The sequence below is a fragment of the Nomascus leucogenys genome, chromosome 22a (genome assembly GCF_006542625.1).
Source record: "Nomascus leucogenys isolate Asia chromosome 22a, Asia_NLE_v1, whole genome shotgun sequence".
NCBI lineage: Eukaryota > Metazoa > Chordata > Mammalia > Primates > Hylobatidae > Nomascus > Nomascus leucogenys.
The window spans coordinates 138,658,588-138,681,700 of NC_044402.1; the positions used below are offsets into that span (position 1 = coordinate 138,658,588).

Below are 23,113 nucleotides of genomic sequence, written 5' to 3' on the forward strand. Positions count from 1 at the left end.
TGCAGCCCAGCCTCCGCCACCGCAAAGCTGCTTAACGGGCAGCGCGAGTCCCTCGGGCACCGTTGGATGCCGTTGCTCACCGTTGGGCACGTGCTTTAAGAAGCACGAGGATGTCCAGTGTCAAATGCCGCAAAGGGCTCAGAGCTCGCCGCAAAGGGCTCAGAGCTCGCCGCAAAGGGGCGTGGCCTCCGGGCCGCGGAGGCCTCTGGGAGTTGTAGTCCCGCCTCAGCATGTGGTGGCCTCTTTAAAAAAAAAAAACTGGCCCTTAGGTCCGTCGCTGCCTCGGTGGCCCTGTCGGGCTTCCCAGTAGCGGCCTAGTGGAAAAGTAAAAGATGTCTGAATATATTCGGGTAACCGAAGATGAGAACGATGAGCCCATTGAAATACCATCGGAAGACGATGAGAAGGTGCTGCTGTCCACGGTTACAGCCCAGTTTCCAGGGGCTTGTGGGCTTCGCTACGGGAATCCAGTGTCTCAATGTATGAGAGGTGTCCGGCTGGTAGAAGGAATTCTGCATGCCCCCGATGCTGGCTGGAGAAATCTGGTGTATGTTGTCAACTATCCGAAAGATAACAAAAGAAAAATGGGTGAGACAGATGCTTCATCAGCAGTGAAAGTGAAAAGACCCGTTCGATTTAATAGTGTTGGGTCTCCCGTGGAAAACAACTGAACAGGACCTGAAAGAGTATTGTAGTGCCTTTGGAGAAGTTCTTATGGTGCAGCAAAGCCAAGATGAGCCTTTGAGAAGCAGAGAAGTGCTTGTGGGGCGCTGTACAGAGGACATGACTGAGGATGAGCTGTGGGAGTTCTTCTCTCGGTATGGGGATGTGATGGATGCCTTCATCCCCAACCCGTTCAGGGCCTTTGCCTTTGTTCCATTTGCAGAGGATCAGATTGCTCAGTCTCTTTGTGGAGAGGACTTGATTAAAGGAATCAGTGTTCATATATCCAATGCCGAACCCAAGCACAATGGCAATTGACAGAAAGAAGTGGAAGATTTGGTGGTATTCCAGGTGGCTTTGGGAATCAGGGTGGATTTGGTAATAGTAGAGGGGGTGGAGCTGGTTTGGGAAACAATCAAGGTAGTAATATGGGTGGTGGGATAAACTTTGGTGCATTCAGCATTAATCCAGTCATGATGGCTGCCCCCCAGGCAGCGCTACAGAGCAGTTGGTGTACGATGGGCGTGTTAGCCAGCCAGCGAACCAGCCAGGCCCATCGGATAATAACCAAAGCCAAGGCAACATGCAGAGGGAGCCAAACCAGGCCTCCGGTTCTGGAAATAACTCTTATAGTGGTTCTAATTTTGGTGCAGCAACTGGTTGGGGATCAGCATCAAATGCAGGGTTGGCAGTGGTTTTAATGGCGGCTTTGGCTCAAGCGTGGATTCTAAGTCTTCTGGCTGGGGAATGTAGACAGTGGGGTTGTGGTTGGTTGGTATAGAATGGTCGGAATTCAAATTTTTCTAAACTCATGGTAAATACATTGTAAAATACATATGTACTAAGAATTTTCAGAATTGGTTTCTTCAATGTGGAGTATATTCAGCAGTATTTTTGACATTCTTCTTTAGAAAAAGGAACAGCTAAAGGAATTTTATAAGTTTTGTTACATGAAAGGTTGAAATATTGAGTGGCTGCAAGTGAACTGCTGTTTGCCTGATTGGTAAACCAACACACTACAATTGATATCAAAAGGTTTCTCCGGTAATATTTTATCCCTGGACTTGTCAAGTGAATTCTTTGCATGTTCAGAATGGAAGCCATGGATTAGAACTACATTCTTTATTCCTTGTTTTAATTTGAACCCCACCATATGGATTTTTTTCCTTAAGAAAATCTCCTTTTAGGAGATCATGGTGTCACAGTTTGGTTCTTTTGTTTTGTTTTTTAACACTTGTCTCCCCTCAAATACAAAAGTACAATATAAAGCCTTCATTTAATCTCTGTAGTTCATCTCATTTCAAATGTTTATGGAAGAAGCACTTGATTGAAAGTAGTGCTGTAAATATTCTGCCATAGGAACACTTCTGTCTACATGCTTTCTCATTCAAGAATTCGTCATCACGCATCACAGGCCGCGTCTTTGACGATGGGTGTCCCATTTTTATCCGTTAATCTTTATTTCATGGAGCCGTATAAACGCTCTGAACGCAAGGCTGTGATATGGAACCAGAAGGCTGTTTGAACTTTTGAAACCTTGTGTGGGATTGACGGTGGTGCCGAGGCATGAAAGGCTAGTATGAGTGAGAAAAGGAGAGAGCACGTGCAGAGACTTGATGGTGTATAACGGATATTTTTTAACTTGGCGAGATGTGTCTCTCAATCCTGCGGCTTTGGTGACAGTGTGCAGACAGCAATGATAGCAAATAACGTACGAATGTTTTTTGCATTCAAAGAACATCCACATCTGTTGGAAGACTTTAAGTGAGTTTTTGTTCTTAGATAACCCACTTTATTTGAACGTGTTAAGTGAAATGATACTCGTACTCCCCCTACCCCTTTGTCAACTGCTGTGAATGCTGTATGGTGTGTGTTCTCTTCTGTTACTGATATGTAAGTGTGGCAATGTGAACTGAAGCTGATGGGCTGAGAACATGGACTGAGCTTGTGGTGTGCTTTGCAGGAGGACCTGGAAGCAGAGTTCACCAGTGAACTCTGATGTCTCAAAGAAGGGTAGAAGTTCTAATGTCTGTTAGCTACCCATAAGAATGCTGTTTGCTGCAGTTCTGTGTCCTGTGCTTGGATGCTTTTTATAAGAGATGTCATTGTTGGAAATTTTTTTTTTTTTTTTTTTTTTTTTTTTTTTTTTTTTTTTGAGACAGAGTCTCACTCTATCGCCCAGGCTGGAGTGCAGTGGCGCAATCTCGGCTCACTGCAAACTCCGCCTCCCGGGTTCACGCCATTCTCCTGCCTCAGCCTCTCCGAGTAGCTGGGACTACAGGCGCCCGCCACCACGCCCGGCTGATTTTTTGTATTTTTAGTAGAGACGGGGTTTCACCGTGGTCTCGATCTCCTGACCTCGTGATCCGCCCGCCTCGGCCTCCCAAAGTGCTGGGATTACAAGCGTGAGCCACCGCGCCCGGCCGGAAATTCTTAAATAAAACTGATTAAAAAAAAAAAACAACAAAAATCTAAGTAAAGGGGTTGGAACTACATCTCCCAGGAGGCCCCGCGGCTCGCCTCTGGCGGGGCGGGGCTGGAGGGGGCGTGGTCAAGGCCTCGGTTCCTCCGAGCACCTCCCAGCGCACGGCGACCCCCCCGAACCCGCCTCCAGGGCGCTCGGTATTCCCCAGCGCCGGCTCCGGGCAGTCCCGGAAGGGCTCAAGGGCTGGGCGCGCTGGCTGATCGAGACCGTCCGAGTCCTGGCTCTCGGGTCACTTGCAGAGGCCTGAGCAGAGCGTGGGGAGGGCTGGAAGGGGAGAGCCCCGGGGAGCGGCGGTGCTGAACCGGGTACAGTCTTGAAGGTCGCGGTCAGGAAGGGAGTGGAGTGAGAGGGGAGTCAGAGGCCTGCTGCGGAGGCCCAGGTTAGAAACGAGGCTGCTTTGGACTCGGTCGGTGGCAAAGAAGACGACACGTGGAGGCAGCGCTTAGAAGTAGAGCTCGGCCGGGCTTGGTGGCTCACGCCTGTAATCCCAGCACTTTGGGAGGCCGAGGCGGGCAGATCACGAGGTCAGGAGATCGAGACCATCCTGGCTAACACGGTGAAACTCCGTCTCTACTAAAAATACAAAGAATTAGCCGGGCGTGTTGGCGGGTGCCTGTAGTCCCAGCTACTCGGGAGGCTGAGGCAGGAGAATCGCTTGAACCCAGGAGGCAGAGGTTGCAGTGAGCCGAGATCTCGCCGCTGCACTCCAGCCTGGGCGACAGAGTGAGACTCCGTCTCAAAATAATAATAATAATAATAATAATTAATAAATAAAAATAAAAAAAAGAAGAAGAAGTGCTCATGGGCTTGACTGATAGGAAGTGGGATGGCGGGAAGAGGGTGAACTTGAGGGTGACGTCTGGAGAAGTGGGAATGCCTGCGGATCTGTTGTTTCGGCGGTGTTGTGAGCCCATCTGACATCTAAGTGCAGTCACTGAGTGGACAGGAGGATGGAGAGGAGCCAGCCGCCTGGAGAGGGGCTTTGAATCAAGGGCACAGGATTGGCAAAACGGGCCAGATGGTGTCACTGGGTGTGGGGGTGGCAGGGAAGGCTGAGGACAGAGCCTTGGGAAGAACGCGTCCAGGTGGAGGTCGGCAGGGAGGAGCATTGAGTACAGGGGACTGAGGATGGCCGATGAGGTAGAAGGAAGGCTGGTGTGGTGCCCTTGAGAATGGAGGAGGAGCCTCCAGATGGATGAGTCATAACCCACGAGAGGTGAGGTTGACATGCAGACATGCCCACTGGGTTGGGGAACATGCTCGTCACTGGAGATTTTGACTGTGCAGTTCCAGTGGAAGGGTGGCCAATAGCTTGACTGGAAAGGAATGAAGAGGAATGGGATGTGTGGAAGTGGAGGCAGTAAGTGTAGATGACGCTTTCAAGGAATTTTTCTTTCAAGCAATGAGACAGAGGCTAACAGTATGTCAGATCCAGGGAGGTTCTTCCGAGTGAAGGTATTCACATTACAGCCTGTTTGTAGGTTAATGAGAATGATCCAGAAGGGAGGAGAAGCTAATGGTGCAGTGGAGAGCAGGGTCCCTGAGCAGGTGAGCAGGGATGGGGGCCCATGCCCATGTGGGAAGCGGGCGCCACACTGCTTCACGATGGAAGGCAGAACGCCTGGGCCAGGGTGCGGGCAGGTGTCACAGAGAATGTCCTTCATGACCACATCCTAATTCCCAGAACCTGCGAATATGCTACTTTACATGGCAAAAGGGACTTTGCAAATGCAATTAAGAATTAAGCTAAAGACCTTCATATAGGGAGATTATCCTGGATCCTCCAGGGGGCTGGTGTCATCACAAGGATCTTTAAAAGTAGAAGGAGGAGACGTGACCACGGAAGAAGGGTCAGAGAGACGCAATGCTTCCGAGGAACTTTGAGGATGGAGGAAGGGACCATCCGCCAAGGAATGTGGGTGGTCCCTGAATGAAGAGGCAGGAGAAGGAACACAGCCCTGCCTGCCAACACCTTGATCTTAGCCCAGTGAATCCTGACAGACTTCTAACCCGTGGAACTGCAAGATAATAACCGTGTGTTTGAAGCCACCAAGAGTGTGGTCACTGGTTTTGGCAGCCATAGAAAAGTAATACAGTGGGTCAGGGATCTGGGTGGGAAGGAGACAGCCCTCAGAGAAGGGCTTGTGGGAGGCCTGGGGGTGCTGGGAGAGGAGCTGGTAGCTGACTGGGAAGCTGGTGGCCCCAGGCTGCACCGCAGGCAAGAGCAGCTCTCAGCCCCAGAAGGCCAACAGTGGTCACTGGTGTGGGAGCCAGTTTACATTTCCAAAAGAAGCTGCACTCGAGGATACTGTGAAGCTGACTTTAGGGCTGGAGGGGCATGGGGCCAGAGTTCTGGGTTAGTGGCTTCTGACCCTGGTCCTAGCAACGCTTTTACTCCAGGTCAGCCTCCTGCACCTTGCCTCCTGGGCTTCCCCTTCACCCCCTCCTAGGGCCTCTGGAAAGGTGTGATGAGTGGACTTGAGAGGTGAAAGTTGCTCCTTTGAAGCAGTCCGTGGCTGATGCTCCCTCATTGGCATGGCCTCTGGGTGCTATTGGGAGCCAGGGCTTTCAGGATGGCCCATTATCCATCTGTGTCCCTATGGGCACATCCTACATCAGTCTGTCTGAGGACATTAAAATAATCCCAGGAATGATATTTCCATTGCTCAAGCCTTCGTTTGTGGCGCTGGCTCCCCCACTGCCCCAATAGCTCAGCTCCAGATGATAAAGTTAAGCTGCATCTAGTTATAGCCCAGTGGCTTCTATCATTGAATTGAGATGAGCCAGAGTGAACCTCAAACTTTGAAACATCCCTGGTGGCCAGGACCTGCTTGGGGGCTTTTGTAAAGGGGCTGCTGGGAAAGGTGTTAAGGCAAAAGCACATGTCCAGAGAGGAGACCCCGACGTCAATGCTAAGTTGTCACACCTCGGCCCTAGCCTGGGGACTACCAACCCACAGTGAGAAGCTGCTGCTTTGGGGTCCTGGAGCAGGAGGAGAGGGCTAGGGTAACTGTGGCGGTGACTTCAGCCGGCTGACCACGTGCTATCTGCAGGTCTGGCCCAGCCCAAGAGGGCAGGCTCCCGCACCCCAGCTGCCCATCCTGCCACCCTCCATCCCTGAGGGTTCTGACCTCCTGGACCCAGTTTGACCTAAGGCTCAAGCCCCCTGGGGCCTCGGCGCTTTCATTTCAGGCCACAAACTGGGTGGGTCTCCTTGACCCTGAAGTCAATGGCAGCAGTGGGGAAGTTCCTTCTTCAGTCAAGATAAGCAACAACCTCACACAAGTAGACTGATGTCTATGTCATGCTCGTGGGTCCTAAAACAGGTCTTTGAAAGATACTTTCAAGCCAAATGGGTAGCAATTAGGCATTATTTTATTATTCCTGAAGCTCATGAACAAGAAAATGGCACAGAGACAGGTCATCTCCCTATTGCTGAGTTACCCTGGAGACAAGCCTCAGGCAAACAAAATCCTTCTCCAGGACACACACAATGCCCAAGAACAGGCTGGGCCTGAGGACCTGCCTAGTATGGGGGGGCAGAAGTACTGCCTGCTGCAGAGACAGCCACGGAGTGCGTCCCCACCGCCATCACACTGCTCACTCTGCTGAGAAAGGGTGAGGTTTTAAAGGACATTCACCAGCCTCAGATGCAGGGGAAATGTGCTTCGTTTAGCATGTACACATCTGACACATTAATGACACATTACTCAACAATACTTCAAGGGTAACTAACTCCAAAATTCTTTATTTAGTAAAATTGTCACATTTGATGTCAATGGAATACACAAACTCAAGTGTGCTACAAACAAGATGTACAGAGCATCACAGCTCTGGGCAGTGCTGCAGAGTGCACCTGCCTCTCGTCTCCCCGCTGAAGTGGCAAGTTCAAGCTTTTGTTTAGCCCAGGGCTGCCTGGAACGCTAGTGCCCAGCACCATTCCTGCCACCTCTGCCCCCAGAGCCCGCACAGGGCTGGTGAAGGCTGGGCAGGTGAACCTGGGAGAGCGCTGGTAGCTCTACAAGATTCTTCCTCCTGCCTGTGGCTCCCTCCCTCCACCCACCCCAGAGCTGCAGGGTCCCTAAAAGTTTCTTAAGAAACGAGGCTGGGGCCTGACTGGGCTGGTCACCAGGGGCTGCCCTGCAAGCCATCCATCGGAGGAGGGAGGGAAGACCTGGGAGACTTCAGGGCCCTACCCCACCACATCTGAACCCCTGGGAGGAGGGAGAGATCCAGGGAGGGCCGGGCCCACCCCCGCAGGACTCTGGCTGGCATTGGTCACCAAGGCCTCCAGACACTCTGGGCAATTTGGGCTGCGGTCAGGCTGCCCAGGGCTGCAGGCACCAAGTCGGGCCCCTCAGCAGGAGCCCGACTCAGTTCAGCCTCAGGGGCCTCCTCCAGGTCGGAGCACAGGTCGTCCCCGGGACTGGGGGGACTGGGTATCGGGGATCCCGGAGCGCCCCCCGCAGGCCAGCCACTCCGCCCAGGGGCTCCAGGTGGCCCCGCCAGGGCGTCCCCCAGCAGATCCTGGAAGCTGCTGCCCTCACGCAGCGGCATGGACTCGAGCAGATGGTTCAGGAGCTCGGCAGCGACGGTGGCGTCGATGGCCTGGCACGTGGACACGAACGTGTGCACCTCGTGCATGCACTGGATGTAGCCGGCAGCGAAGCGCTCGCTGGCTTCCGCCTGCAGCTGCTCGCGCTCTGGGCCCGAGGGTGGGAGGGAGAGAGCCGCATCCCGCGCGGTGAGCGGCGACAGCGTGGCCCAGCCCACCCGGCCCGCGGGGACGCGGCTCACCCAGGAGACGCGGGGGCGCACCCTGCTCCGGGGGAAGCCCTCGCCGCCTACAGGACAGGGGCGCCGGGAGGGAAGTCCTCCGTCTGGCGGGGGTTACAGGAGCCTGCGTCCGGCGCCCCCGCCCGCCCCGCCGCCACTCACCGCGCGCCCGGCCCCGCAGCACACCCTGGACCCGCCGCACCGTCAGCTCCAGCACCTCGGCGTTCTCCAGCTTGGCCTGCACCTGCGCCGGCGGGAAGGGCGGTGAGCCGGCAGCGCGCTCCCGGACCCGCCCGCCCGCAGCCCCACGGCGCCTGCCCGGCCGCCGCACCTCGGCGCCCGCCAGCAGCAGCCGCAGCTCCTGCAGGCTCTCGTTGATCCGCGCGCGCCGCTTCTTCTCCACCAGGGGCTTCCGGGCCTGCGGGGAGCGGGGCACTGAGTCCCAGCCCCGCACGGCCTCCCACCTGCTTGCTCGCCCACGGCCCCGGCCCGCACCTTGCGGTCCCCTCTCGTCTCCCAGCCGTCCTCATCCTCACGGCCCACACGGTCCCGGCCGGGCGCCGCAGGTGGCGCCATGCCCGCTCCGCCGGGGACGTGGCGGGGACTGGGAGCAGCGGGGACGGGGAGCGCCGGCGCCCTCCGCTGCCCCGCGGCCGCCCAGCAGCAGCCCAGCCGTCCGCGCTCCTCGCGGCTTCCGGCCCGCCACTGTCCCGCCCCTTTTATAGCCACTTATTTGCATTTAAATGCGCCGATTGGCCGCGCGGGCCCGGGGCGGCCGACCGCGAGGCGCGCTGCAGCCAATCGGGGCAGCGCGCTTTGTGCGGCCCCGCGGCTCTGGCGGGCGGGCAGCTGGCTGAGCTAGGCTGGGCCCCCAGCCCGGCCTTCCCGAGACCCCCGCGGGGACGGCACCGGGGCGGCGACCCCGGGGAGCTGCGGTCCTGCCTGCGCTTGTTTCTCTCCGTCTGCTGCTCTAGGACCACTGATCTGCCGCGCGTGCGACCAGGCGTCCACCCGTCCGTCCGTCCACTCATTCATTCACGCATTAATTCATTAATTTCCCTCTTTCACCGATGGCGACTCCAGAGCTGAGCGCTCGGGCCACTGGCCCCAGGAGATGCGTCCCTGGTGTGCAGAGCCACAGTCAAGTCCGCGGTCTCTGGACCTAGAGGGGTTTCAGGTCCTGGCTGGGGTGGCTGCCAAGCCCCGGGGAGGCAGGGTCCACTGGGCAGCGGTGGCAAGGCGGCCCCTGAGTTTCTTCCGGACTCGTCCAGACGCCGGGCCAGACCTCCGACGCCGCCCTCCGCCAGCACTGGAGTCCTAGTGGGGCGGGGTCCCGGGTGCTCCCGCCCGCGCCGCTCTCCCCCTGGGCTCTGCGGGTCACCACCCCCGCCCCCCTCTGAGCTCCCCCATCTCCCCCTAGTCCCCTTTGGCCCCCGGGGCCCCCTCCTTCCCTTCCCCTGCCCCCCGCCCGCCTCCCTCCTCCCTCCTCCCCTCCTCGTCCTCCGCGCCCCGCCCCCCAGGCCCGCCGAAGCTGCCGTCTGGTCCCGTAACTTGATGCCCGTGACAGTTGGCAGCTGCGGCCGCTTCGGCGGAGAAAAGCGGCGGCCGCGCCAAGAGCGACAGGTGTTGGCCGCGCCTTTGTCTCGCGCGCTTTGTCCCGCGGGCAGGCGGCGGGCGCTTGTCCCGGCCAGACGCCCGCGACCCCCCCCATCGCGGCGGGCCGCCCATCTGCTGGGTTCCTCTTGGCCGCGGGCGGGGTGCATGGGCGGTGGAGCCGCGCCCTCGGGCAGCGCCCTGGGGACCCCTGCCCAGCTCCTGCCCCGGCGTCAGTCCAGACGCTGCGTGGAGGAGCCGGAACGCGGAGACGCCTTCTCGGACCCCAGCCGGCCGACCACCAGCCTGCCCCGCACAGCACCTGCCTTCCTCAGTCCCCACTACTCACCCGGGCTGGGATCGTCAGGGTCTGTTCTGAGCCCCTCCAGGCTATAAGCGTCCCTGGACAAGGGCACAGTCTGACCTAGGACCCCCTGTTCACCTCCCCGCACCCCCAGCAGAGCCTGGCCTCACAGAAGCGCTGGTAGGTAGGGAAGGTGAGGGGTGTCCCCGGCAGGATGGGCTGGAAGGCCGCGTGGGAGGGGAACGTCATGGGACCGCAGCAGCTGAGCGGAGCGGCAGGACTAGGCTGCAGACCGACCGCCCCACTGCCCCTAGAGAGGTCTGACAGGCCTCCCATGGCCCCTTTACTTCCGCCTCTCCACCAGAGGGACCCCTGCAGGCTTCCCGCTGGGTGAGTTTGGTTAGAGGTTTGAAAGCTCCCAAAGTCACCTCACTGACCTCTGTAATTACCTGGAACCCCCTCCCGCCCGCTCCCAACTGTCCCTGCTCTGGCTCTTGGTTGCTCTATGAGCAGGGTCCTGAGATTTCCCCCAGCCCAGCATCACTCACCTGGGTGTGAAACTACCCCTTTACTTCACACACTCCCCACCTGCCCAGTAGTGGGGCTGGCAGGGTGGGGCTGGAGTGGCGGATCCCAAGGAAGTGGCTTACTGGCCTGTGACTTTACTCTCCTTCACCACTTAGACGTCACCCCAGGGAAGGAGAACCCGCACTCCCCCAAGCAACTACAATGACATTTCCACTACTTTGAGAAACTGTGATAGGGAAAAATAAACCCACTGATATTTCCTATAGTCTCAAGTTTGCAAACTGATGAACACTCCTCTCATTATCCAAACGAACAAGGCCGAGAAGATGTTTTAGGACGCTCTCATCCTAAAACATCTGCTTTATGTTAGGCAATTTATATTGCAACAGGATGATCAGGGCCCCAAAAGAGGACTTTGGGTAAAGACTGACTGAACACTTGATTGGATGGGGAACTGGATTTGAGGGGCAAGGAGGACATGATAAAGGCAAACGGTGCAAGCAAAAAAAAAAAAGAAAACCAACTAGGAACTCTAGGAAAAACAAACAGCTTCCCAAGAAATGTAATCCTAGCACATTACTTGGCTCAGGAGACAACAATTTTCACAGTCACAACAATGTAACACTGTTCATAGGGTTTTAACATTTAGAATTAATCTATACAGAAGGCAAGGAAGGATTGTTTATGGTTATGGGACATGATATAAAGTTGACCTTGTAAAAACAAAAGGACAGGTGATAGGAGTTATGACAGAGTAGGCTAAAGGGAGGACTAGGGACCTCAAAAGCCTTGTCTGACAGTGGAGTGGGTGGGGGTTGAGGAATGCTGTCTAGAGTTGAGGGAAGGAGAAATTAAGCACTGGGATATGCCACAGTGTGACCAAGGACCCTTCAGGGAAAAGAGCTTAAGTAGAGAAGGCTGTACATCAGCAAAATCCTTCTTGGTTGGACTGGAAGTTGCCCAAGGTCCCCTCTGCAAGGCCAGCTTCAGTTCCCTTTAGCGGTGCACTGGCCAGCTGGCATGGCCTTTTTGTCCCAGAAGCCTGGCCTATCTTGGGGTCACAAAGCCCTCCCTCCCTCCTTCACAGCAGCCTCCCCTAGCCAACACTTCCTGCCATTTGTCCCTTGGGCCAGTCCTGCCTTCAAAGTTTGCCTGTGTATGGACTTCCTGAGCATTTGAGCCCTTTGATCCCCCTAGAGCCAGAAACAGGGGCCAGCAGAGGCTAGGCAGGGCGGTGGTTGCTGCGGGGGTACCCGTTAGCGGTGGGGGTGGCAGGCCATAAATCCCTGGGGGAACAAAGGCAGCTGCGGCCTGCAGACTGTCCAGGACCCTTGTGGGCAATCTGCCCAGGAGACTCAGAGAATCTCCGTTTGGCTTGGAAATAAAACCCTTGGGGTTATATGGTAAATAAAAATATAATTAAGAGTCTTCCAAAAGCACTCAGGTTCAGTGAAACAACCATATCTGGCCATTTAGAGCAGTTTGCAGAGGCCTCTGTGCTCACTAGGAGGACTTTGCCTTTTATCCCATCAACACTTGGCGTTAGGCAGCCAGGCTAGCAGGCAGAGGAGAGCCCCTCCCTTCTGCTCAGGGAGCTTCTCAGAGGCTGGGCATTAGGTTCAGGATCCATTCAGCTCTCTGCTCCCACCCCCAGGGTCATGGTTTGAAGAGTGGGAGGGATGGAGAGCAACTCTTCGGGCTTCCACAGTTTTGGCCTCACAAGGCTTCATTCATCACTGTGAAAGAAGGGCTGGGGTCAGGGGACTATGCTGCCCTGCCCGTATCATTCGCAATGGAGACATGTGACCTTTCTGGTGGAGCTTCCTGACCGCCCCACCTTTAGCCCTACCTAGCCCCATGACCAGAAGACAGGCAGCCAGCCTGGACAGGCCAGGTAACCCAGGGCAGGGATGCAGGGAAGACAGAGGCGCATGGAGGCAGAGCTGGGGGCACTCTGGGGCTGAGCCAGACAGCTGCACCCCTCCAGTTGAAAGTGAAAAGACTGCAGCATGACACGATTAGGTGTGCATTACACAGAGTTCACTCCTGCAGCCTGCAGGAGGGTGTGTGTGTGACATGCACAGGAAGAAAGGGAACCAGCAAGAAGCAAACGCTATAAGGGAGCTGACCACCAGGAGGCCTTTGGGATGTAAGATTCTTTAATGCAGAATTCCTGGAGTTCTTTAAAAAAAAAATTAAAAAAATAATCTTTGATCTCTATTCAGGTTTTCCTTTGTGCTATGTGAAAAATACATACAAGTAAAAATAAAAATATACTTGCTTTATTTACCAATTTTCTAAAAGGCAAACAGGTCATAAAAAGACACAAGCAGTCAAACAGATCTATTGCACTGGGTAAAGAAAGTTTGGTTTGCACACAAACCAACCACTTGTCCGGCAAGGCTCAACAAATCATCACACAAACTCTGAGAGCTTATTTACATATCTCTTTAGGAATATATTAAAAAGAAGGCTCAGTTTAAAATAGAGAAAAAGTGTTTAACACCTGTGTAAGCACACACACTAACGAAAACATGACTTGATGCTTGGCATCATGTAAACAAATTCACAAGATGATCCTATTAAGTCAACTGCTTGGCACACGCTGAAGCTACAGTTAACAATCAATGAGCATATATTAAACAATAAAATAATGCTGATGGTAAACATTCATCAGATTTTGGCAGTTTTGTGTTTCGGTAACATAACTGTAACCTTAGATTAACATCTATCCCTTCATGATCTGACTTTAGAGGCAAGGAGTTTGTAACATCTAATTGCCCTAAGAATGCAGACAGCTGCCTTATCATAGGCATAGGCAGGTGATGTTACTTGGTAAATTAACAAAAAATTAAAGTGTTCTTGTGTTTATGAAAAATAGGTTTAATAGTCAGGCATAAGATGGTTTTACGATGAAAACCTAGTGGATTGCCAAGATATTTCACCTCCATCAAAAAACAGAAAACCCTGGTCCCAGTCGGGCGTGGTGGCTCACGCCTGTAATCCCAGCACTTTGGGAGGCCGAGGTGGGTGGATCACTTGAGGTCAGGAGTTCGAGACCAGCCTGGCCAACATGGTGAAACCCTGTCTCTACTAAAAATACAAAAAATTAGCTGGGTGTGGTGGCAGTCGCCTGTAGTCCCAGCTGCTCAGGAGGCTGAGGCAGGAGAATCGCTTGAACCTGGGAGGCAGACGTTGCAGTGAGCCAAGATGGCGCCACTGCGCTCCAGCCTGGGCAAAAAGAGAGAAACTCCATCTAAAAAAAAAAAAAAGAAAACCCGCGTCCCTTTTAAGCCTCATAGTCTTGGTCCAATTTTAAGTCAACTGTTCTTCAGTGATGACTCTGAATTCCCACCAGGGACCAATATTAAATTTTCTGAACCATCTTTGGAATATACAATGCAACATGAGGTTTTGTAAAAAGCTGGGCAGACTGGCCTGACTTTTCCCCAAGTGTCCAAATGACCTAAAAGTGCTGGGGACACTGGTAGAGGCCTGAAGCTGCTCCGAGAGAGGTCGGGCTCATGAAAAGAATGAGGGCTGGGCACCCAACCCAGGGTGCAGTGGGAGAGGTGAGCTCACTGCACCCCTGAAAATACAGATGCAGTCGCAAGCTGTGGGACTGAGTGGCAGTGGCTGCCCTCAGCCAGGAGATGCGATGTGGGCTTGGCTGGGTGGAAGCAGATGTCTGGGTGGCTCCAATGGAAGAAGACCAAACAGGACGGGGTCTCACATGTGTTGGTCACAGCCTGGTTTGCAGAGGGAAGTCACCATAAAGAGATGACTGATGACATATTTTAATCTCCATATTGGCCATCATGGTCTGAAAAGGAGACAAGAATGATGCAGAAATATACAGAGCGTCTGCGTGTGCATTCATCCGATGGAGCTGGCCACACAAACCACTAGGCTTCTTTAGTCCAGAGCAAATGTTTCAACTTTGTTCACTACAAACAAAAGCTATGTCAGACTGAAATACTGACCACACCAGAAGCCAAAGCTGTTGGTTTGCCAAACAATGCTTCACACCATTTAATGTGAAACGTTTTGAAATAAAACTAGGAGAGGCTATCTCCATTTGTTATGTATAAAAAAAAAAACTCTACCTTGACTAAATGATAATTAAGATAAAAAGCAGTCCCCAAGAGAGGACAAAATTTGATCTGATCCAAACACCCTGAGCTCTGGAAGCCAGAGTCCCCAGCTGGTGCAGCAGACAGAGGTCTCGTCACAGTCACAGGACTTCTGGGAGCACTGAGGCAACTTCCCTGACACTAAGAGGCGTTTAGTCTTTCTCAAGTTAAATAACAACTAAAATCTCTTCCCCATCCCACAGAACTCCACATATATATTTTATATATAAAAACATATTTCTTTCCAAACCCTCCCCACTCGCCACAGTTTTAAGTCACCCCTTCAGAAAACTATGGTTTTTTTTTTTCTAAAACAAAAAAAGCAACATGAGCATATGTGTCCATTTCAGTGGAAACAGCCATGAAGATCTTTCATCTCTTCCAAGCACCACCTGGTGTACCTCGCTGGCTGCCGGGCTGAGGTGGGGCAGGGGTTAGTAACGTTTGCTCTTCGATCCTGTGATTCAAGGGGGATCCATTTTTGTCTTCTTTGGTGTCCGACACTTCGCTGAGTCCCAGAGAAGGAGTATCTTCTTCATATGGTATGCAAATATTACCTTTTTCCTTGTTTTCACAGTAAACACATTCCTTAAAAGAAAAAAAAAGAGAGATCAGTAACAAACTTGAGATCTGAGTTGTTACGAAAGTCATTCGAACTGGCGGGGCGCGGTGGCTCACGCCTGTAACCCCAGCACTTTGGGAGGCCAAGGCAGGCAGATCATGACATCAGGAGATCGAGACCTTCCTGGCTAACACAGTGAAACCCCGTCTCTACTAATAATACAAAAAATTAGCCGGGCGTGGTGGTGGGTGCCTGTAGTCCCAGCTACTCGGGAGGCTGAGGCAGGAGAATCACTTGAACCCTGGAGGCGGAGCTTGCAGTGAGCAGAGATCACGCCACTGCACTCCAGCCTGGGCGACAGAGTGAGACTCTGTCCCCCCCCCGCCCAAAAAAAAAAAGTCATTCAAACTGAGTAAGGTGCAGGTGACCAGGTGTCAGCCAGGAGGCAGCTGGCAGCAAAGGCCAAAATCCCTGTCCCAGGAGCTGGCACTCTAGTAGCAGAGAGGGACAATAACTAAGAAGGGCTCCAGAGGCATAGGGTATATGGAGGACATCTGTGATTTTCAACTGGACATTCACAGCAGGCCACAGAAAAGGTGACGCAATGGTTTTGAAATGCATCCACACTCTTTGCCACTCCTCCCTCAAAAGGTGGGGCCTAATTCCTTTCTCCTTCAACCTTGACTGGACTTAGGCATTTGCCTCTAACAAAGAGTACCTGACTTCTGATTCTAGGTCCTAAAAGGCACCTTGGCTTCCTCTTTTCCTCTCTGGGGAAGTCACCTGCCACACTGTGAGGACATCCAGGCAGCCCTATGGAGAGGTCCCCAGGGCAAGGAGCTGAGGCCTCTGCCAAGAGCCAGCAGTGTGTGAGAGGCCTGCAAGTGAGGCTCCTGGAAGCTGGTCCTCCAGCTGGCAGGTGACAGAAGCCCCCATCAGTATCTCACCATCAACATCAGGAACGACCCTGAACTAGAAGTATCCAGCTAAGCCGCTCTCAAATTCCTGACCCAAAGAGACCGTGCAAGGTAATACATGTTTACTGTTGAAATCACTAAGTGTTGGGGCCATCTGCCGTGCAGCAATAGATTACTAATGCAGCAGTGGGTGGAAAACAGACTCTAAGGCAGCCAGGGTGAGCCACGGGTCTATCTGAGGAAAAAGGATTCCAAGCAAAGGGCTGGGCACGTGTGAAGATCTTGTGGCAGGGGCCTGCCAGGGTAGTCTGGGAAACAGCTAAGGGGCCAGTGTAGCTGGAGAGGAGGGAAGGAGAGGAGAAATGGGAGATGAGGTAGAAGATGTGGACAGGCGGTCAGATGTGTATGGCTTTGCAACCATTTATTCTGATTGAGGTGGCACAGCGCTGGCAGGGATCTGAACTGTGAGGGACAGAATCTGACCGGAGGTGACACAGGGAGCAGTGAGTGCAGCTTAGAGGCCACTCTGACATCCAGGGCTCATGCCATGGAAGCATCCTCATGACTTGGACCTGTGTGGTGATGCTGGAGGCACTAAGTGATGGGCTTCTATCTTCAAGGTTGAACCCAGACAATTTGCCAACCCACTGGCTGGGGCCTGAGAAGTAGAGCCCGGGATGCCTCCAGGGCTTGCAGGATGCAGGCGGGGGGGAAAAGAGGTGCAGACACTGAGCCCGAGGGTGGGGGGAAGAGGAAGAGCCTGTGGGGAGGCCAAGAGGTCAGAGGGACAGCCTGAAGAGCACAGGGCCTGGAGACCAAGCGTAGCAAGAGCTCCCTGGAGAGAGCCGCTCACTGCTGCCAATGGTCCCTGGGACGAGGACTGAGAAGTGACACTGTGTTCGGCTGCTGGAGAACTTGAGACCTTGACGAGCACAGCTTCCATGGTGTGTGGGAGGGAGGGGTCAGCAGAGAGCAGGAGAGAGGGGGTGGAGTGCCCACAGGCCGCTGGAAGGACACGTGCCTGGAGAGCACACCAGCAGGAACTTGTTGTTTCCACCATTATTTAATGTTCTCCATGGACACTGAGGATTTGTGACAGGAGAGGTTTTTTTTGTAAAATAGAAAACAGAATTGAAAGAAAGGAAAAACAGATTTCAGCAAGTGACTGAGATTAGATTTTTCAACCTTTTTGGAAACAACGTTGAAAAGCCACTGGAAGAAAGTTCTTTGAAGTAGATATAGTGTTGTGCCTTTAAAAAAATAAACCTTTAATTTTAGAATTTTTTTTTTTTTGAAACGGAGTCTCTCTCTGTTGCCCAGGCTGGAGTGCAGTGGCACGATCTCGGCTCACTGCAAGCTCTGCCTCCCGGGTTCATGCCATTCTCCTGCCTCAGCCTCCCGAGTATCTGCAACTGCAGGTGCCTGCCACCACGCTCGGCTAATTTTTTGTAGTTTTAGTAGAGACGGGGTTTCACCGTGTTAGCCAGGATGGTCTCGATCTCCTGACCTCGTGATCCACCCGCTTCGGCCTCCCAAAGTGCTGGGATTACAGGCTTGAGCCACCACGCTCAGCCTAATTTTAGAAGTTTTAAATTGACAGAAAAGTTGCAAAGATAGTACAGAGAATCCCCATCACAGAGCCTTTCAGGGCCATATCAGAAATTGAGTCCCGTGAGCTTACTGCCACGTCGATGGCTGCGGGTAGGCTGCCCGTCTGCATCCATTGGTGGACCTCGCGCAGCTCCTGCTTCTGACTGTCCGTGAACCTGGGCTGGAGTTTCTGCAGGAGCTTCAGCTTCTCTCTGTCCTCCTTCAAAACCGCGTCTAAATTTCTTCGCAAGATATTTAGAAATTGGTAAGCTTTCAAATGTCTTAAGGGTTTCTGTTTTTATTCTTTCAGAATAAATAATGTAGTTTTAGATGATTTTGTTTAATGCAAATCTCCTTTTCTTTAAAAAAATTTCCATTTAAGGTAACTTAATCTCCCTAGTACAGAACCCGTAGTTTTTCTATGAAAATGATGATTCTGGTCAAGATTTAATTTTACTGTATCTTACAATAGGCCTGAGAGCTGGGTATCTGCAGGTGTGACCTTGTCCCCTGGGGCTCGGGTCCACACAGGAATGGTTCATCTGGGAGATTCTTGCCAGCAGGATGGCATTCCCCTGCCACTGGCCAGTGCTGGGCTGGACTACAGCTGCCCTGGAGATGGAGCCCCCATATCCACTAGCTGACCAGAGGACTTAGGGGTTTGATATGGTTTGGCTGTGTCTCCCCACCCAAGTCTCATCTGGAACTGTAATACCCACATGTTGAGGGAGGGACCTGGTGAGGGGTGACTGGATCATGGGGGCGGTTCCCCCACCCTGTCCTGGTGATAGTGAGTTGTAACGCGATCTGATGGGTTTATAAGTATTTGGCAGTTCCTCCTTCGCTTGTGCTCTTTTCCTGCCGCCTTGTGAAGAAGGTGCTTGCTTCTCCTCCCTTCCACCATGACTGTAAGTTTCCTGAGGATTCCCTGGCCCTGCAGGACTGTGAGTTAACTGAACCTCTTTTCCTTTATAAATTACCCAATCTCAGGTATTTCTTTACGGCAGTGTGGAAACAGACTTACACAGGGTTCATTTTTCCTTCCTTTCTTTCCTCCCAGCTTCCCATGCCAAGCGGGTGCTCCGCAGGGGAAGGGACCACATGCAGTTCCCTATGGCAGCCTGATGTGGACACAGAGCCCTCGGGTCACTGCAGAGCAGCCCGCTCCCTGGGCTGGTCACCTACTCTGACACTTGGTTCCTTCAACTCTAAGTCAGACAGCCAGACACACCCCATTTACCTCACAGGGTTACTGGGCAACAAAGAAAGACATGCTGGCACCAATGCTTTGTAAAAGTTGAGCGTGGCACTGTGAAGGAGGCACCAGGGGCCTGTCTTCCTCGAAGGCTGTAGGGTGTGAATCCACATGGCCCCGGCTTACCCTGGCCACACTGCAGGGCCAGGGTCATCCTGTACTAGCCTGGCAGAATTGTCCAGAGGTAAGCCTGCTTCTCTGCTGCACTCAACTAGATCTAAGTCTTTCGGAGAGGGACGTCCCGCCCCATCTGAATGACCTTGACCTTGTTGTTTCTGGCAACTCCTGAACCCCATCCCTCCCCAGGTGCCTAGGAAAACGCTGGGTGGTTACCGGGAAGGCAGCTGGTATGTCATCATGACACTGCTGTCCGCATCTGCCATCAGCAGCCAGATGGGATCCTGCAGGACGCACTTAATGAAACGCTCACTTTCTTCCATACCAGTGTTCATTTTTGCTTTGTGATTATTCTCTGAGGAGTCAATGCTTCCAAAATATTTGCTGGTATGACTTGTGTCACTACTGCCTTTAAAAACAAAAAACGTGGTGCGTCAAAACCTTGCCATATGAAATTAAACCTTGCATAATGTGCTTCCTCAAAGTCAGAATGATTTGAGAGAGCCCAGCGCCTTCTTAGGTATTGGCTATCTGTGCCGGTGCATGTTCCCCTTCTCTTCCCACTTCTTGAATGCTCTGGGTAATTAGGAAACAGGATCTCTGCTAGTGCCACGCAGGCGATTCTTTCCTGTGAAGCCCTGAGCAGCTCAGGTAGAGCTGCGTGTTAGAAGCCTTGACCACCTCTCCCAAGCTCTCACCATCTCACTCATGCGGACCACAGGGCACTGCAGTTTCCCACAAGGGGAGGCAGCTGGCCTGGAGCGCTCCCTAGCCAGCCTCACCTGTGCAGCAGGCCTGCGAAGGGAGGCGAGGTAAAAGCTCACTCCAGAGAAGTAGGGGAGCTTCAATTTTGTGGAGAGTGTGTGCATTTCTGGTGACTGAGATTCCAAATCACATGTGAAAGATCCCAGCGGGTAGAGGCTTGCAGGTGCTCCACACCCTCAGTTCACCAAGTGGAACTAATGCAAGAAGGCAAACCACTATCTGGGGAGTCAGAGGGCTGGTCCCACAAGGAACCAGGGTGTGAGGCCTGTAGGCACCGAAATCAGAAGCAAACAGGGAGGATGTGGAATTCTGACTAGCTAGGGCCGGCCATGCTGAACAGGGAGAGTGTGTCTGTGTGCGTGTCTGCATGGGCTCTGACAGCTGCTTGGGGAGTGCCGGTGAACCCTGTTCTGAGCACAGAGGCCGGCCTGTGGCAGTGCATCCTGCGGGAACCTCCCAAGTGCCTAACACCCCGCCAGGGCCAACACATACCTGCCCCACGCGGGGAGGCGTCGCAGCCCAGTGAGCCAGAGCCCAGACACTCCGAAGCAGCAGAGCCCGAGGCCGAGCAGAGGTCCTCATTCAGCAGGAGGTCTAGGAGGCCGCTTGATGTGGAAAGGGCATCACTGTTCTGCGTGTCTGAGGGTTCATCACGCTTTAGGGACAGGAAGCAGACACTGCTGTTCAGGGGCTCAGTCAGGACACAGCACACGCAGCGGGGTGGGGGTGGGGGGCATGAGTGGGGTGAGGGTGGAGGGGCGCTGTGGAGCGGCTGCGAGGTTCACGGCCAGGGAGGGCCTAACGAGCAGACCACGCATCACCACCAGGCTTACGGTGCAAATTCCACTGATGCTCTATGGATACCGTCTAGTTACATTTAATTTTGGAAGAGTCACATGGAAGACGGCAATACCTGGGCTCCAGGGGGGAAAGCCTCAGGCTGCTCCTTGGCCACAGCCCCCTCCTCGCATGCGGCAGACATGGATGGGGAAAACGCCTCTCACAGCACCCCCTGTGGGGGCTGCCTTGGGAGTGAGGGCGGGGCCTGGCCTGGGGAGCATCCCTGACTCTCCTCTCCTTGGAAACCCAGACTGCAGGCCCAGGACTCCAGAAGCAGGAGCCCAGAGGTGGCGGGAGGACTGGGAGAAGCTCCACAGATCTACATGCTTGCACTTCCTCACCCGGGAGCCCTGGGTCCCCCGGCCAAGGCAGGGAATCGCCTGAGGCCTACGGACTGCACTGCTGCTGGCGTTCCCACACACTTGAGCTCGCTCAGAAACACAAGTGTTTAACTGCAAATACAACTACCATTTCATTAACTGGTTAAGAATCCCACAGTGTCCCTACGCCTGCAGAGGTTGGAAACTGAGGTCACGCTGGTTTTAGGGCTGTGTCCCCCTCCTTCTCCGCCTTCACCGGGGCCACCTGAGCCAGGTTCTGGCGCCACACCCTGAGGAGCCCTAGCTCTGGTATTTAACCTGACTGTGCTTTATCTTTGAAGAGTCATTTAAACATTCGAAGCCCATAAATACTGTCAAGTCACATGCTGCTTTCTGGAGTCTGTACCACAATCTCTCCTCCTTCATTCAGATTCCATGACAATAAAAGGCTTCGAATCATCTACTCTGATAGGATGGCAATCTACAGGGTTTGGTGGAAACCTCAATCCTGTAACCCCCATGTCTGAACTGAGCATGTGTGGCCGGCCTGCCAGGTGTGCTGTTTGCTGCCTGCTTTGGGGAAAGAGCATCAGAAAATCCTTACGGTCAGAGGCGCCTTCGGCTGCTGGTCCCGAGAAGTGCCAGGTTTGCAGTCCGCCCCCACAGCTGCTGTCTCTGTGGCCCCTGTGGTCCCCGTGGCCCCAGTGCCACCCTCAGGGGCTTCCTCCAGCTGCAGCAGGTTGAGCTGCAGGGGCGAGCTGCTGCGGGACTGGAAGAGAGGCGGGGAGGCCCTACCCATGGCCGATGGTGGGGTGGCCCGGGTGGCTGGACAAGCACATGGCTGTCTGGGGATCAAGGTCCGGCTGGGGAACTCAGGCTGCGAGGCAGAGGCCATCTCGGATGTGAGTGTGGGGTGGCTCGGAAACTGAGGCTGGCTGGGGAAGAAGGCCTGGGGCAGGTTTGGGGTCCCCGAGGGGAAGGAATAACTGGGTAGCATGAATGCCATGACAGGGGCCAAAGGGGCAGGGAAAGGTGGGGGCTGGACTGCAAACTGGTGCTGGAGGTCCACGGGCACAGCAGGCACTGTGAAGCTGGCGTGGGGAGGTGCAGGGGGTGCCGCCACAGTCCCTGGCGCTGGAAACACGGGCAGCGAATAAGCTGCTGGCACTGGAGTGGGAAAGGGCACGGCCGGGCAGCTGGACTGGGACGTGTCCGAGGGTGACCAGGCTGTGGCGTTCAAGCCCACCAGCGGGGGCCGGGCAGACACGGGCCCCCCAGATCCAGTGCTCTCAGATGAGTCTCGAGGTTTGATCCGCTTGGACTTCAATTTTCTGTTCTTTCCTGTTTTTTTCCAAGGTGAATCTATTCCGGAAGTATTTCTTAGTCCAGGGGCAGCTAATGCAGAAAAACAAATACCTGGAGTTAAAATTTTAACTCCAAATTTGAAGACACCTCTTCGTTCAACAGTCCTGGGTTTCCAAATACTGGCCCATGGCCTGCCTGGTCCACCAAGTGGTTTTCCCTGATCCTCAGTGAAGTGAGAAAAATCAGGGCAAAACATCAGGTTTTTCCATAAAACTAAATTGAATCAACTTAAAGGACAAGCTCTTAATTGCAGGATCACATTCCTTATTTTCTTCTGGTATTAAACGTCCTTTCTTTTATGAAATGCTAATATGATGAGTGGTAATAGAAAGTTCTATTTGTTAAATAGAAAAAAAGCTGTCACGTCTCTGCTGTTCCCCAGTATTTGGGGGAAAAATTGGTTTGTGAAATCTGAACGGTAGAGCCACTGACCTCCTCTATTTTTCAATTTATAAGCACTGTCACTACTGTTCCTTAAAGAGGGAAGTTTCCTCTTTCACCTGTCAAACAGCCTGAGCAAGATCAGAGGGGAGCATTGCCTTGCAACCAAATTCTTCCTCTGCAATGACAAGTGCTGTTGAGTAAGGCTTTCTTCAGGAAGATGGAGGGACTCAACGGGTGAAGGAGGGACTCTGGGTATGTCCCCATGGCCTCCCTGGGGATTGGGGGGGGGGGGATCCAGGGAACTTTGGTTTTCCTCTCACATCACGCAGAGTGACTTGGGGCTCTTGCAGCAGGTGTCTGGGACATCTCCTGTCAGCTGTGCCAAGGCGGTCCCATGCCTTTGGGATGTGCTGAAGGGAAATGGGCTAGTCCAAGGCAAACTCCTATGTAAATGGAGGTTTTGCAATTCAGCCTCTCTATCTGGTGTTCTTTTCACAAGAAATCTGTCCCCTGGTG

General features: G+C 53.6%; 2 protein-coding genes and 1 pseudogene across 5 annotated transcripts in view; 1 reads left to right on the forward strand and 2 right to left on the reverse strand.

Annotated features, from left to right (window-relative positions):
- The first annotated feature begins 332 nt into the window (after window positions 1–332).
- LOC100597055 lies at window positions 333–1,416 on the forward strand (annotated as a pseudogene).
- Window positions 1,417–6,868: 5,452 nt separating this feature from the next.
- On the reverse strand, window positions 6,869–8,612 carry HES6 (hes family bHLH transcription factor 6). 2 transcript variants are annotated; one of them, XM_030803602.1, is made up of 4 exons: window positions 8,420–8,612; window positions 8,256–8,342; window positions 8,087–8,168; window positions 6,869–7,851 (listed from the first exon to the last, which is right to left on the reverse strand). In XM_030803602.1, exons 1-4 carry the CDS (start codon window positions 8,498–8,500, stop codon window positions 7,427–7,429), a joined length of 675 nt encoding a protein of 224 aa, XP_030659462.1. In that variant the 5' UTR covers window positions 8,501–8,612; the 3' UTR covers window positions 6,869–7,426. The 2 variants fall into 2 exon arrangements, with proteins under 2 accessions (XP_030659462.1, XP_030659463.1); XM_030803603.1 differs by having other exon boundaries at window positions 7,723–7,851; window positions 8,127–8,168.
- Window positions 8,613–13,599: 4,987 nt separating this feature from the next.
- Window positions 13,600–23,113, reverse strand: part of PER2 (period circadian regulator 2) — a 43,248-nt gene continuing 33,734 nt past the window's right edge. For 2 of the 3 annotated variants that reach the window (XM_030803380.1, XM_030803379.1), the window contains 5 exons: window positions 21,453–22,243; window positions 20,181–20,343; window positions 19,140–19,332; window positions 17,643–17,793; window positions 13,606–15,070 (listed from right to left, as the gene is read on the reverse strand). In XM_030803380.1, the coding sequence (XP_030659240.1) occupies window positions 14,855–15,070; window positions 17,643–17,793; window positions 19,140–19,332; window positions 20,181–20,343; window positions 21,453–22,243 (1,514 nt within the window). In that variant the 3' untranslated portion in view covers window positions 13,606–14,854. Of the gene's footprint in view, window positions 15,071–17,642; window positions 17,794–19,139; window positions 19,333–20,180; window positions 20,344–21,452; window positions 22,244–23,113 lie in introns of all 3 variants that reach the window. The other variant, XM_003277482.2, reaches the window with a different exon arrangement.

Coding starts and splice junctions, on each gene's coding strand:
- HES6 (XM_030803602.1), bottom strand. CDS start 8,500: ATGGCGCCACCTGCGGCGCCCGGCCGGGACCGTGTGGGCCGTGAGGAT. Junction 8,169..8,255: donor TGCTGCTGGCGGGCGCCGAG/GTGCGGCGGCCG, acceptor CCGCCGGCGCAG/GTGCAGGCCAAGCTGGAGAA. Junction 7,852..8,086: donor GCTGCGGGGCCGGGCGCGCG/GTGAGTGGCGGC, acceptor CCTCGGGCCCAG/AGCGCGAGCAGCTGCAGGCG.